Source organism: Labeo rohita, chromosome 11 (genome assembly GCF_022985175.1).
Source record: "Labeo rohita strain BAU-BD-2019 chromosome 11, IGBB_LRoh.1.0, whole genome shotgun sequence".
Classification (NCBI taxonomy): Eukaryota; Metazoa; Chordata; class Actinopteri; order Cypriniformes; family Cyprinidae; genus Labeo; species Labeo rohita.
This window is the reverse complement of record NC_066879.1, coordinates 3,384,704-3,396,774: the sequence shown is the minus strand read 5'-3', so window position 1 is coordinate 3,396,774 and position 12,071 is coordinate 3,384,704. Positions and strand designations below refer to the sequence as shown.

The following is a 12,071-nucleotide window of genomic DNA, read 5'->3' as shown; positions in this document are numbered from 1 at the left end:
CAGCCCATTATATGGAGAAAAATCCTGAAATGTCCTCAAAAAAAGCAAAAAAGACAATCTTGGATGACAAGGGGGTGAGTATCTGTAAATTGCTGTTTCTGGAAGTGCACTTTTCCTTTAAAAGCCAATTTCACTCCCGTTTTTCAACTAATGACTATGACAGATGGGACAGAGATCTGCCACTTGTTCTGTCCCATCCATCACGTAAAGTGTAATGTGTTTCTTTGTTATTCAAAGATCTTGCTTTGTCTGCAAGTTTTTGTAAAATGTTCATATATATATATATACAGTATACAGTATACAGTATATATTCTTTTTCTTTTTTTATATTTCTATACATATTTTATCTTGGTACTTTTACGGTATGTTTACTTTTATATTATTTTAGTAAAAAGCACTATGTTAAAAGCCTTTATTTTTTTTATTTAGTGCTGATTTTAGTATGTACTTTGTAACAACAGCGGTGAAAAAAATATATTAAAAAATTGCCATTTTATTTTGTTTTTGAAATGTATATTTATTTATTTATATCATTTTTAGCTATATCACCCGGCCCTTTTGTAAGCTTTGTACTGCTTATGTAATAATTCAGATGGTTGTTTTAAAATTTAAAAGTGACTATAGAGCATTACTATGTGTGATTGTTGACATGGATCATGATGAATATTTGAGTTGCACATTGACCTTGTGATGTCAAAGTCTAAATGCACCCGTTTGCACACTCATTCACCTGATTAATGATCGATTTCAGGTATGCACTCAACAGGACGGCACCTGAATATTAATAACAAGCTGCAGGAATGTTAATGAAGCTAATTGTATTACCATTGTCTGATCGTCTTTTCACAGATTCCATACCATTATGTCATTTGCCTTTCCGGATTGGCAGAGATATGTGGAGGACAAATTACTTTGTTGATGTCGTATGTCAGTCAGCTATTATTAATGGCTTCAGCTCTTAATGCATTTTAGCTCTCAGAATTATCCATCAAATAATCCATATGCAGAGGACTGGTGTCATGTTGTAGTTAGCATCATGTGTTTTTAATGAGAGCATGACATTGGCATAGTGATTGAGAGGTGACTACTAATGTTTTAATGTTGATATTTAAGCTTGGTTAGGTTGTCTTAAAGAAGATCCAATTTTTTCTTTTTAGAAAGAAACTAATACTTTTATGATGCATTAGTTATGCAGCACATCAGCATACTAGAATGATTTCTGAAGTATCATCATGTGAAGTTTGCAAAATTCAGCTTTGCCATCACAGAATAAATTAATTTGAAAATATATTCAAATAGAAAATATATTTTAAGTTGTATTAATATTTCGCAATATTTGTGTTTGTACTGCATTTTATTTGTATATAACACATTCTTCATATCATATATTCTTTCATTAACAGTATAATCAATATTCTATTTATTAAAGCTAAGTATGACTCTCATCAAGTGTTTTTAAGCATTTTACATTTATTCCAAAATAATAACTCAAGGCAGAAACTATTTAAACAATATATTTTATTTCTGAACTCATATTCAGCTGTTCTTTTTAATAGTTAACTATTGTGGGGATCGTCAGTCATCAAAGCTGGATAAAAATTGGTCACAGACAGAGATTTAGGCCTACTTTAAAGCGGATTGCTCACTAAAAACTCCCAGAGATCATGTTTTTCAGGCCATTTTAAGTCTTATTTTTATGTAACAAAGTAGTTATATCTAAGTGTGTGAGTTGTTCACCTACTTTTTTTTAAATTAGCCTTCTCATTAACGCCATTATATTGTTCAATCAGACTGATCGGAACAAGCATGAACATAAGAGGCGGGATTTGTCACATGAACCAGTCACAGCCGAACATAACCAGTCATATCCAATCATATCGCGATGGAGGCGTTGCATCCTCTCATGCAACTTACCTCCATCCATTCTCAATTACCCCCCACCAAACTCACCACAGGCTTTAGGGCACCTGTTCAAACTCAGTGGGCTCAAAGGATGAGAGAGAGACACAGTTAAACAATGTTTCTTTAGAAAAACAAGTGATTTATACACTTTGTAATGTTATATTTTGTCATTTTGGTGTTGTTGTATTTTTGCAATACATTTTTGAGCAGGCGCTGCCTCCCTTGCCTTTACCATCTACAAACGTCCCTGCTTCATACTGTATTAGCCGAAAAAATAAACTATAAGCATATTCTTAGCACAATGTGCTAGAACAGCACCCAGAGGAGGTTTGCACTTACATACAGTGGAGTGGCCTATATTTTAACCTGTTCCATCCAGGGAATGTGAAAAAAAAAAAAAAAAAAAAAAAAACAACAGACTAACTGCATTAACAGCAAAGCTTTCCATTAGACAAAAACACGTGGGATTACATTTTTGTAAAATTGTAATGTAAAGCTCACAGTATAGATAGGTCAGAAAAGAATCAGAACTTTAACGTAATCCGTTTTACTCAAAAACATTGAAAGGAAACATTACTACATGGTTAACATTCTCATAAAAGAAGTTAAAAGCACTAAAGAAACGTACTTGCAGTGTAACATTCATGTGTCACGTTGTATGAATTTAATAACACTTCTGCACTCTTTGGTTCTTATTAAAAGCTAATCACTGTCGTCTGCAGCTTGTACTGTCTTTTTGCAGTGAATAAACAGCGCCACCCTTTGGCAGTTGAAAGTACTGTCACATAATTTGAATTGAAATTATTCATTGCTTACATACATGGGGTGTTTTTTTTTTTTTTTTTAATTTATATTGCATGCTTGATTTTTTATTTATTTTTTATTTTTTTAATTAAAAAATAACAAATTTAAACTTTTGTTTTTGTCATATGAAGGTCACATAACAGGTATTGGAAACTTATACATTAATCATTTATTTTTGCTGTTTTTAAAAAACCCTGTGTATATTGTAGTTTTGCTCTCTACCAAATTCCTAATATCCATGATTGGTTTTGCTGCTAGTAACACATTTATGCACATATGTAGTTTATTAATAGTTGTCAAAATAATTGGCTTTGGGCCTAGGAGGTTATCTTCAAACCTGTGCCTCTATAGAATCCCCTAATTTCTAACTAAAACTGTATAATTCCCATTAGGGAATATGTTGTGGATATAAAGTTGTTCTAATACAATATACTTTGCGTGTTTAGGGATGTCCAAAATGATAGTCAGTTAAATTAATCCTCCACTTAATCCTGTGAAACAGCTGAAGTGCTGATGAAGCATGTAGTTATGTCAATCATTTCTGCTCTGTGACGTTCACACAGTACTTATTAAACGGCTAATGAGGTTGGGAAGCCTAGTACAGCCTGTGAAGGACTGATAAGACAGAAAGTCCCTGAGCTGAACCTTCATGGGGTTTCACAAACCGAAAGCCCCTGTGCAATAACTTGGGTGGGCTGATTTAGTAGGGTCAACCTCACTTAATAGTTCAGCTATCTGCACTACGATAGAAATGGAAAGAAGGAAATCATGCAGAGGTTACAATGATATTATGTTTGCTTAGGGCTGGAATACACTACATGCTTTTTATTCTGAACAGATTTCAAAACACCAGGCATCAAACGCTTGCTGACTTTGTAAACTGCTGAGAAAAATGGTGCATCATGTACTAAATGAATTAGAAGCTTATTTCTAAGGGATGTGTAACAAATGAAAACAATATGTGTACTAAAAATGGCTCGAAATATCAACATGTTTGATTTCCTCCGACTGGAGGACAGTCTGTGTTCATCATACACTATGCAAAATCTCTGAAACCTGTCAAATATCAAATATTTGGGCAACTAGCTTTTGTAGAAATCATTGCAATTTTATTGCAGCCAGGCTGTAAATCTGTGCAAAAATCTTGACAAAAGTCACAAAGTGGATTTCAGCCTTTAGCTAGTTCATGAACAACTAGTAGGTTATGTAAGAAATAATCATGGGTTACTTCAGACAATACGTAATGTTGTTAGACATTGTTCAGACACTGAGGAAGGAAAGGGGAAAAAAAAGAAGAATGAAAAGGTCCTTAAGTTTTATAAGGTGTTCTGAGTGGTAGTGAAAATAAATGAAGCAAAAAATGTACCATTTTTTCTTAAACATGAAACGTCTCTTAAATAACAGAACATGCAGATCAAATAACAAAACAAGTTTTGCATTTCACATTTTTCATCCAAAAAAGTCAAGTCTAGTATAATGTCTTTTGTTAAACAGCTTTCTGGTCACTAAAATATATTAACCGTTATAGCTATCAGTTTTCTCAACAGCTGTTTAAATGCTGTCTTCTCACAAAGTAACATTTTGTGCATTTATATTAAGTAGGATAATGGACTGTCATCTGGCCATTATTGCTAAATAAACCCAAGACCACCCATCCACCTGAAAGTCTTTATAAATGTAATGTTGATAAATATGATAATTTAATATTTCTTCAGTCCACATCTATTCCACATCATAAATCAAAATCATCTTCAGAGCTTGGTCTCTAAGCACATGACGTCTTCTGTGGAGGATCCACACACTCTGATGTTCTTGAACTCTTGGGAAATCTCAAGGAGAGTTTTGTCTTTTGTTTCAGGAAGGATGAAGTAGACGTAGAGAGCAGCTATCAGGCAAATGCAGGAGAAGAGAACAAAGCTCAGAGACTTCAGAAAGGCCTGCAGAAACATGGATGAGAAACATGGCCTTTTGTTAAAATGAGACAACAGGCTGCAGAGCAGTTTTCATGGGAGCAGCAAAAAGGTGCGTTGAAAGCCTGGTATTACACATTGTTCGGGAAGAAGACATATAATAGGGCACACATAAAAGAATAATTCTGTATTTTAGTTGGTCTTTTATGACGGTATAAAATAAAGAGAAGACAAACTTTGAGAGATGCACAATACAGTCATAATCACTGGCTTCATATATGCTGGCAAAAGCTTCTTACATAAACCAACAATGAAACATCTAATAGAAGTGACATTTACCGATGCTGCATTTGTGGAGCACACACTTACTATATATTTTAACATCATTAAAGTTTACAAAATATCTGAATTCACAAACATGGTATTTTTTATGGTATTGGCATGGTGATGGACTTACAATAAGGAATGGGAAGATGAATCCAAACATGGTGAATCCCAGCCAGCGCAGTAAGCCGGTAAACATAAATGCAGCCGGCCGGTATGACTGGATGACGATCTCACTGGCGAGGGACGGGACAATTCCAGCTGTTCGGATCAAACTTGTTTTGAGTTGTTTGCACTGGCTAGTCAGTTTATAATCATTATGGTACTGTATGGTACTGTATTGTCATTTTCAATCGACAGCATGATTACAAGAGTGATATTGCTTATATGACAGATCAATAAATAGAAAGTAAGTACTCTTAAATTGAAATATAATGAAAATGATCACATTATAGAAGTTCTGTCATGACAACTCTTGGAGAGTAGCATGGTAATATACGGGTGCATCTCAAAAAATTAGAATATTGTGAAAAAGTTCTTTTTTTTTGTAACTTCAAAAACTGAAACTTTTATATATTCTAGATTCATTACATGTAAAGTAAAACATTCCAAAAGTTCCTTTTTTTAAAAGTCAAAAATACAGTATCTCAAAATTTTAGAATATTTACATTTGAGTTTTATTAAATGTCCATCCCTACAGTATAAATTCCGGGTATCTGTTGTTCTTTGAAACCACACTAATGGGGAAGACTGCTGACTTGGCAATGGTCCAGAAGACAATCACTGACAACCTCCACAAAGAGGGTAATTCACAGAAGGTCATTACTGAAAGGGGTGCATGTTCACAGAGTGCTGTATCAAAGCATATTAAATGCAAAGTACACTGGAAAGAAGAAATTGGGTAGGAAAAGGTGCACAAGCAACAGGGATGACCGCAAACTTGAGAAAACTGTCAAGCAAAGCCGATTTAAACACTTGGGAGAGCTTCACAAGGAGTGGACTGAAGCTGGAGTCAGCGCATCAAGAGTCACCACATTCAGATGTCTTCAGGAAAAGGGCTACCAAGCCACTTCTGAAACAGAAACAATGTCAGAAGCATTTTACCTGGGCTAAGGAGAAAAAGAACGGGACTGTTGTTCAGTGGTCCGAAGTCCTCTTTTCAGATAAAAGTAAATTTTGCATCTGAGTCTGGATGAAGACTGGAGAGGCACAGAATCCAAGCTGCTTGAAGTCCAGTGTGAAGTTTCCTGAAGTCCGTAATGATTTGGGGTGCCATGACTTCTGCTGGTGTTGGTCTATTGTGTTTTATCAATCCAAAGTCATGCTTCCATCTGCTGACTAGCTTTATGGAGATAAAGGCAGGACTTTAGCACCTGCCCACAGTGCCAAAACCACTTCCAAGTGGTTTGCTGACCATGATATTACTGTGCTTGATTGGCCAGCCAACATGCCTGACCTGAACCCCATATGGAATCCATGGGAAATTTTCATAAGAAAGATAAGAAACAGTCGATCCAGCAATACAGATGAGCTGAAGGCTCAACAGTGCCTCAGCAGTGCCACAGGCTGATTGCTTCCACGCCACACCTCACTGATGCTTTCATTTGTGCTAAAGGAGCCCCAACCAAGTGAACCAGATTGAGTGCATAAATGCTGTTTTGGAAATATTCTAATATTTTGAGATAGGGACAGTGTACAAGTGCACTAAATCCATCTTTGGGAACCAGAAGACGCATTATAATCATATATATCTTTCCACCTGTAGTCCCTAATGGTCTGTTTAACATTGCAGAAAAGCTACCATGCCAAGAATCTTTTGACTAAAATGTTTATTAGTTTCAGTGACATTTATTCCTTAATTCTAATTCAGTTTTTATTTAATTTTACTCAACAAACTCTGTTTAGTTTTTGGAAAGGTGATATTGTGGGATATTGTTACAGAAATGCAAACAATTAAAGATTGAAAATGAAACTTCATTTGATTGTTTTATTTGTTTAAGTAATTATGACTGTAAAATAAAATTTGATTTTGAAATCAAAAAAAAAAATTGATTTTAAAAGAGGTAAATTATCTTTAAAATTGGCTCATCTTACCCCACTCTCCCCTAAATATATGAATAGCTTACCTGGGCCTGCCGCATAGAAGATGATGAACAGGAAAATGAGGACGACAGTGCAGTATGAAATCACAGAGCTGTAGTCCTGCGGATGAAATAGAGATGAGGTAATAAAGTTCTGTTTTGATCGTTGTGAGCTGTTAAATGATAAAGACTCACCTTTAGGTACAGGGCGACGGTGATTAATGCCATAATGGTCGACATTCCCCCAAACCCTCTCCACAGCAAAACTTTCCTCCCCACGGTCTCAATGAACAGGCTCTACGCATTCACACAAACACAAATACTGTTATAGATGGCACAAATGGGCCACATAGATGATTTATGATGTTCCTCCTTGTTTTCAGGTTACACATAATTTCATGTCCGGCCTCTTTGGAACTTACACAGGTTATGCTGAGAAGGACTTCTGATGCTCCTATGCCCAGAGTGACGTAACGGATCTTGTCCACTGGAATACCCGCTTCCAAAAAGACGTTGAAAGAGAACACTGTGATCTGTGAGCGAGAAGGGTACAAAGATCACAACATTTTCACAGTGTACCCAGTTAGTATTCAGGTTGTTATGTAACCATCAAATGATGTCTTGGATACTTTCTGACAACACAACACTTTTGAATCAAACACATTTCTATACAAAAGTTTCATTCGATATATAGACGATAAGTGCTAAATGATTTACAGCAGCGACGCCGCTGAACTGGATGCATCCGTTTATGACCACCATGGAAAGGACCTGCCAACGCAGGTGTTTTTCTCTCAGCAGATCCAGCAGACTCTTATTATGCTCCTTTCCAATCACTGCCTGCTCTGCTAACATGTCCTGTATCTCCAACTTATAATCACCTGGTCCCCACAGACTCTGCAGTGCTGCCCATGAAAACACATATATACGTGATGTAACACAAAAGATGTTTGCAACATACAGAGGCTGATCAGTTACATGAAATTGCTTTAATTGGGTTAAATGTAATGCACCTTTTTTGCACTGTTGAGTGTTGCCTTTCTCTATCAGAACATATCGTGGAGCTTCAGGGAAAAACGGCAAGATTGCCAGCTGGACCATACAAAAAAATGACGGGATGCATAGAAGAATGTTCCAGCAGTCTTCACGGCCAAGAATTTCCCTTGGGATAAAATGAGAAACTTAGCTCGTAATTCAAAGTAATATTGAGTAACAAAAGACTCATTTCCTGAAGCCAGATCAATTACTAAAGTTGGCATTAAATGAAAATCTGCATTACTGGTCACATGTTTGGAATAATGAAGGTTTTAAAAAGGTCTCTTCTTCACCAAGGCTGCATTTATTTCATCAAAATTACATTAAAAACCATTTTAAGTAATAACGTGTATATATATATATATATATATATATCATTTTAATATACTGATTTGGTTATTGTCAGTTATTTTTGGAGCTCAATTATTAATAACTATTCTTACAATTAGCAGTGTTTTTGCTGCTTAATATTTTTGTGAAAATCATATATATTTTTTTCAGGATTCTTTGATGAAAAGTATACCATTTATTTGAAATAGAAATCTTTTGTAGCATTATAAATGTCTTTACTGTTACTTTTGATCAATTTAATGTGTTCCACAAAAATATTATGCACCAAATCCATTGTTTTTAACATTGATAATAATTAAGAAATCTGTATTATTAAACATATTATAAAGAGACTTCTTTCAAAAACATAAAAACTTTTTACTGGTAGTGTATTTATCTAATGCATGTTATTGATCATATTGTGAACAATTCATTTGTGCTATATTATTGATTGATCGAGTGGTTGATTGACAGTGTAATTCTTAATCAAAAAACTCAGATGTCCCGATGAAATGACACCTTGACATTAATTCTTTTTTGATGATTTATATTCTTGCTAATTCTTTGTGACCTTAATACTGAATTATTACCTCAGACCAGCAAATTGTCCTGAGAGTTTCCCAAGGCCCAAAAAGGTAGCGGCTGTAAGTGTCACCATGCCTCTGATTTTCTTCGGTGAGCTCTCACCAAGGTAAATGGCGTGTACATTCCCACCCAACCCTTTAAACAAAGAGTGAGAGCAAATCACAGTACACATCACATGTTATTATCATGTCAGGTTTTATGTCTATACACATAATCTGATGCACATACCTGCTCCGAATCCAAATAGGAAGCGTGCTACAAGGATCAGCTCAAATGAGTATGTAGGTTTACTAATGTACATGATTACTGTAGCCACAATTCCGATTGCACTGTTTAACAGCATGGTTCCTTTTCTGCAAGAAGAACATATACAGTAAATGAACATCCATTTGTTTGGTCTTACCCTGATAGTGCTAGAATAGCGAAAGCAGATGAGGATGAGTGAGATTAACCTTCCCAGGTGACTGGCAAAGTATCTGACAGTCATGGAGCCAATGAGACCTCCTAAAGCATATAGAGCCACCACAGCAGACCAGATAAAGGTGACGGTCTTCTCTCCTGGAATATCCCCATAGTGATACGTCCAGCTGCTGTTAATGAAGCTCTGAATGTACTGTGGGGAAAACAGATAACAGATTTGAGACAAATCATCATCAATTGATTCATACCTAGATTGTAAGAATACTGAATTAGCGATAGAAAAAAAAAAAAAGCATGTGTTACATGTACTTAGTATAGTAATAGTAACAGTAAAATCGTACCATCATAGTTACAATCAATTAAACCAAATCAACTTTTACAGTTGATTTCCATGGGCATTATTTACATTTGTGTGGTCAATGTTTATAATCACCTTATTGTTTTTATAATCCCGTTTAAAATTGTATCTAAATTATACATGTAAATAAACAGGAGCTCATAGGGCTACACTATTATAAAATAACATTACATTACATTATTGTAGATTATTGCTCTTTATATTGTAATAATGATATAGAAAACAAAGTTCTGGACAAAATCTGATGCATTTCATTGTAGTCGCAAACAACGTAATACATGGCTTTATTGTGCAGGGGCGTTTGTATTGAATTTATGAGGCATTTTTGCTCATTCTGGTGGCATTTTTGCCACAAGCCCTCCTTAATTTCCAACCCTGCTACCCATCTTTTTCTTCCCGTAAGAGTGGGCACGGCCATTTGTAAATGTTATGGGTGTGGCTTCCGGTCTCATCCACATCCAGCTATTTTTAGCTGTACAAACAGCTTGATATTGCAAACTGGTGTGTTGTACCATATTATTTTAATTATATTAGTTATGAACAGACTGGTTTGTAGTGCAGTTTTACAGTTTACAGCACATTGTTATTCTTCACATATGAACTGAAGTCTCACCCATACTTAAAAATAAAGGTTCTATACTTACATGAATTACATTTAACATCCATGAAACCTTTTCATTGCACAAGGTTCTTTACAGAGGAAAGTGTTCTTTAGATTAAAAAAACAAACAAACCAAAACCAGGCTGGTTGGCTTGTCTTAACTGGTTTAAACTGGTTGTTCCAGCAAGTCTCCCAGCCTGACCAACAAAGGAAGTGGATAAAACCAACCAGGCTGGATGACCACCCTGCTGAAAAAAACAGCCTAGGCTGGTTTAGCTGTTTTTTTCGGTAGGGCACACACACTTCCCTTTTGGAACCGTGATTTTTTAGGAGTGTCGGCTACGTCTTGTTACTCAGTACATATGTGTGTAATTACTTTGTAACAAGGGCACAAACTAAAGTGTAACATGCTTTCTTAAAGTAATAACAGGAAAAGAAACAAACGTACAGGAGTCGGAGAGCTGATCGCTGTGAGATGAAATCCATTCTGAAAAGTTCCACCCAATCCCAACACAACGATAAAGATAAGTGCTTTCCCACCAACCTGAAATTACAGTCACACTGTACACTGACTACATATTCAACATTTCAGTTTCAAATACTTGAGAGTCTGCGTTTGGTTGATAGAAGTAAAGAAAATATATAGGCGATTTCACAAAAACATTTCCTCCAGCAATATACTTAGCTTTACCATTATGGATATTTTGTTGAAATATAATAAGAATAATTCTTTGATTCTCCTTTAAATTCAGATTTCATCTATAAGATCTGGCAATATAATGAAATAACATGTTCTTACCAGTTCCCGTAAAATGGTCATGTTTATCTGCTGGTATCTTATGTCATATGTCGACCACTGCTTCGCTCCAATAAATACTGTGTCATCTCTGTTAGACATTTAGATTAATTTTTGACACTGGAATGACTTGTCACAATGACTCGTCTCTTAAAAGGTACTATCTATTTAGCCATGAGTCTGCATTTGTCCAGATTAAAAAATTGTTTTATTTTAAATGTATTAGTGATATTATCATTTTGTGGGTTTATTGGAATATTGAATGACTAGCTGTGAACTGGAATGAATTAAGGTCACAAGAGAATGCTAGGGGGTTCGTGGAAAAGTTTAGAGAAAACAATAAATAAAAAAAAAATATTTAAAAAATACGTTTTGATAAAAAAATAATGACTGATTAAAAAATATACATTTCATTAAATTAACAAAGAAATAAATATAAAATTATTTTTTATATATATAAATGTAAAAGTAAACACCATAACCCCCCCCAAAAAAAAATACAACAGTACAGTACTATTGTGAATAAAAAAAGAGATTTAATAATGTAATTTCCTTTTTTTTTATTTTACTAAAATTATGTTCCAAACATATTTCACACATATTTATAGTATTAATTTTTCACTTTTTAAATCGTGTCTTTGTGAAAATATATAGTTGTCTTTAAAATTTTAGAATAGGGCTTGATTTCAGTAAATTAATAAAGAAATAAATAAACCAAATATAAACTAAAAATAAATACCCTAACCTTTGGGGGAAAAAATACAACAGTGCAGTACTATTGTCAATTAAAAAGAGATTTAATAATGTAATTTTATTAACTTTTTTAAAAATAATTTCACTAAAATTATATTACAAATATATTTTACACATATTTATAGTATTAATTTCTCATAGTTTAAATTGGGTCTTCGTGAAAATATATAGT

At 34.6% G+C, this 12,071-nt stretch overlaps 1 protein-coding gene across 1 annotated transcript; it reads right to left on the bottom strand.

Annotated features, from left to right (window-relative positions):
* Positions 1–2,822: 2,822 nt before the first annotated feature.
* On the bottom strand, positions 2,823–11,207 carry slc2a9l1 (solute carrier family 2 member 9, like 1). The gene is made up of 12 exons (XM_051122387.1): positions 11,150–11,207; positions 10,799–10,894; positions 9,424–9,584; positions 9,200–9,324; positions 8,977–9,106; positions 8,035–8,183; positions 7,739–7,926; positions 7,444–7,554; positions 7,217–7,318; positions 7,067–7,142; positions 5,074–5,201; positions 2,823–4,643 (listed from the first exon to the last, which is right to left on the bottom strand). Exons 1-12 carry the CDS (start codon positions 11,168–11,170, stop codon positions 4,458–4,460), a joined length of 1,473 nt encoding a protein of 490 aa, XP_050978344.1. The 5' UTR covers positions 11,171–11,207; the 3' UTR covers positions 2,823–4,457.
* Positions 11,208–12,071: the final 864 nt, after the last annotated feature.

Bases quoted from the DNA above. Each gene is read 5' to 3' on its own strand.
- slc2a9l1 (XM_051122387.1), bottom strand. From the start codon at position 11,170: ATGACCATTTTACGGGAACTG. The intron at 9,107-9,199 runs GTATGTGCATCA...CTTTGTTTAAAG, and splicing joins CCTATTTGGATTCGGAGCAG to GGTTGGGTGGGAATGTACAC. The intron at 4,644-5,073 runs GTAAGTCCATCA...ATGTTTCTGCAG, and splicing joins TCATCTTCCCATTCCTTATT to GCCTTTCTGAAGTCTCTGAG.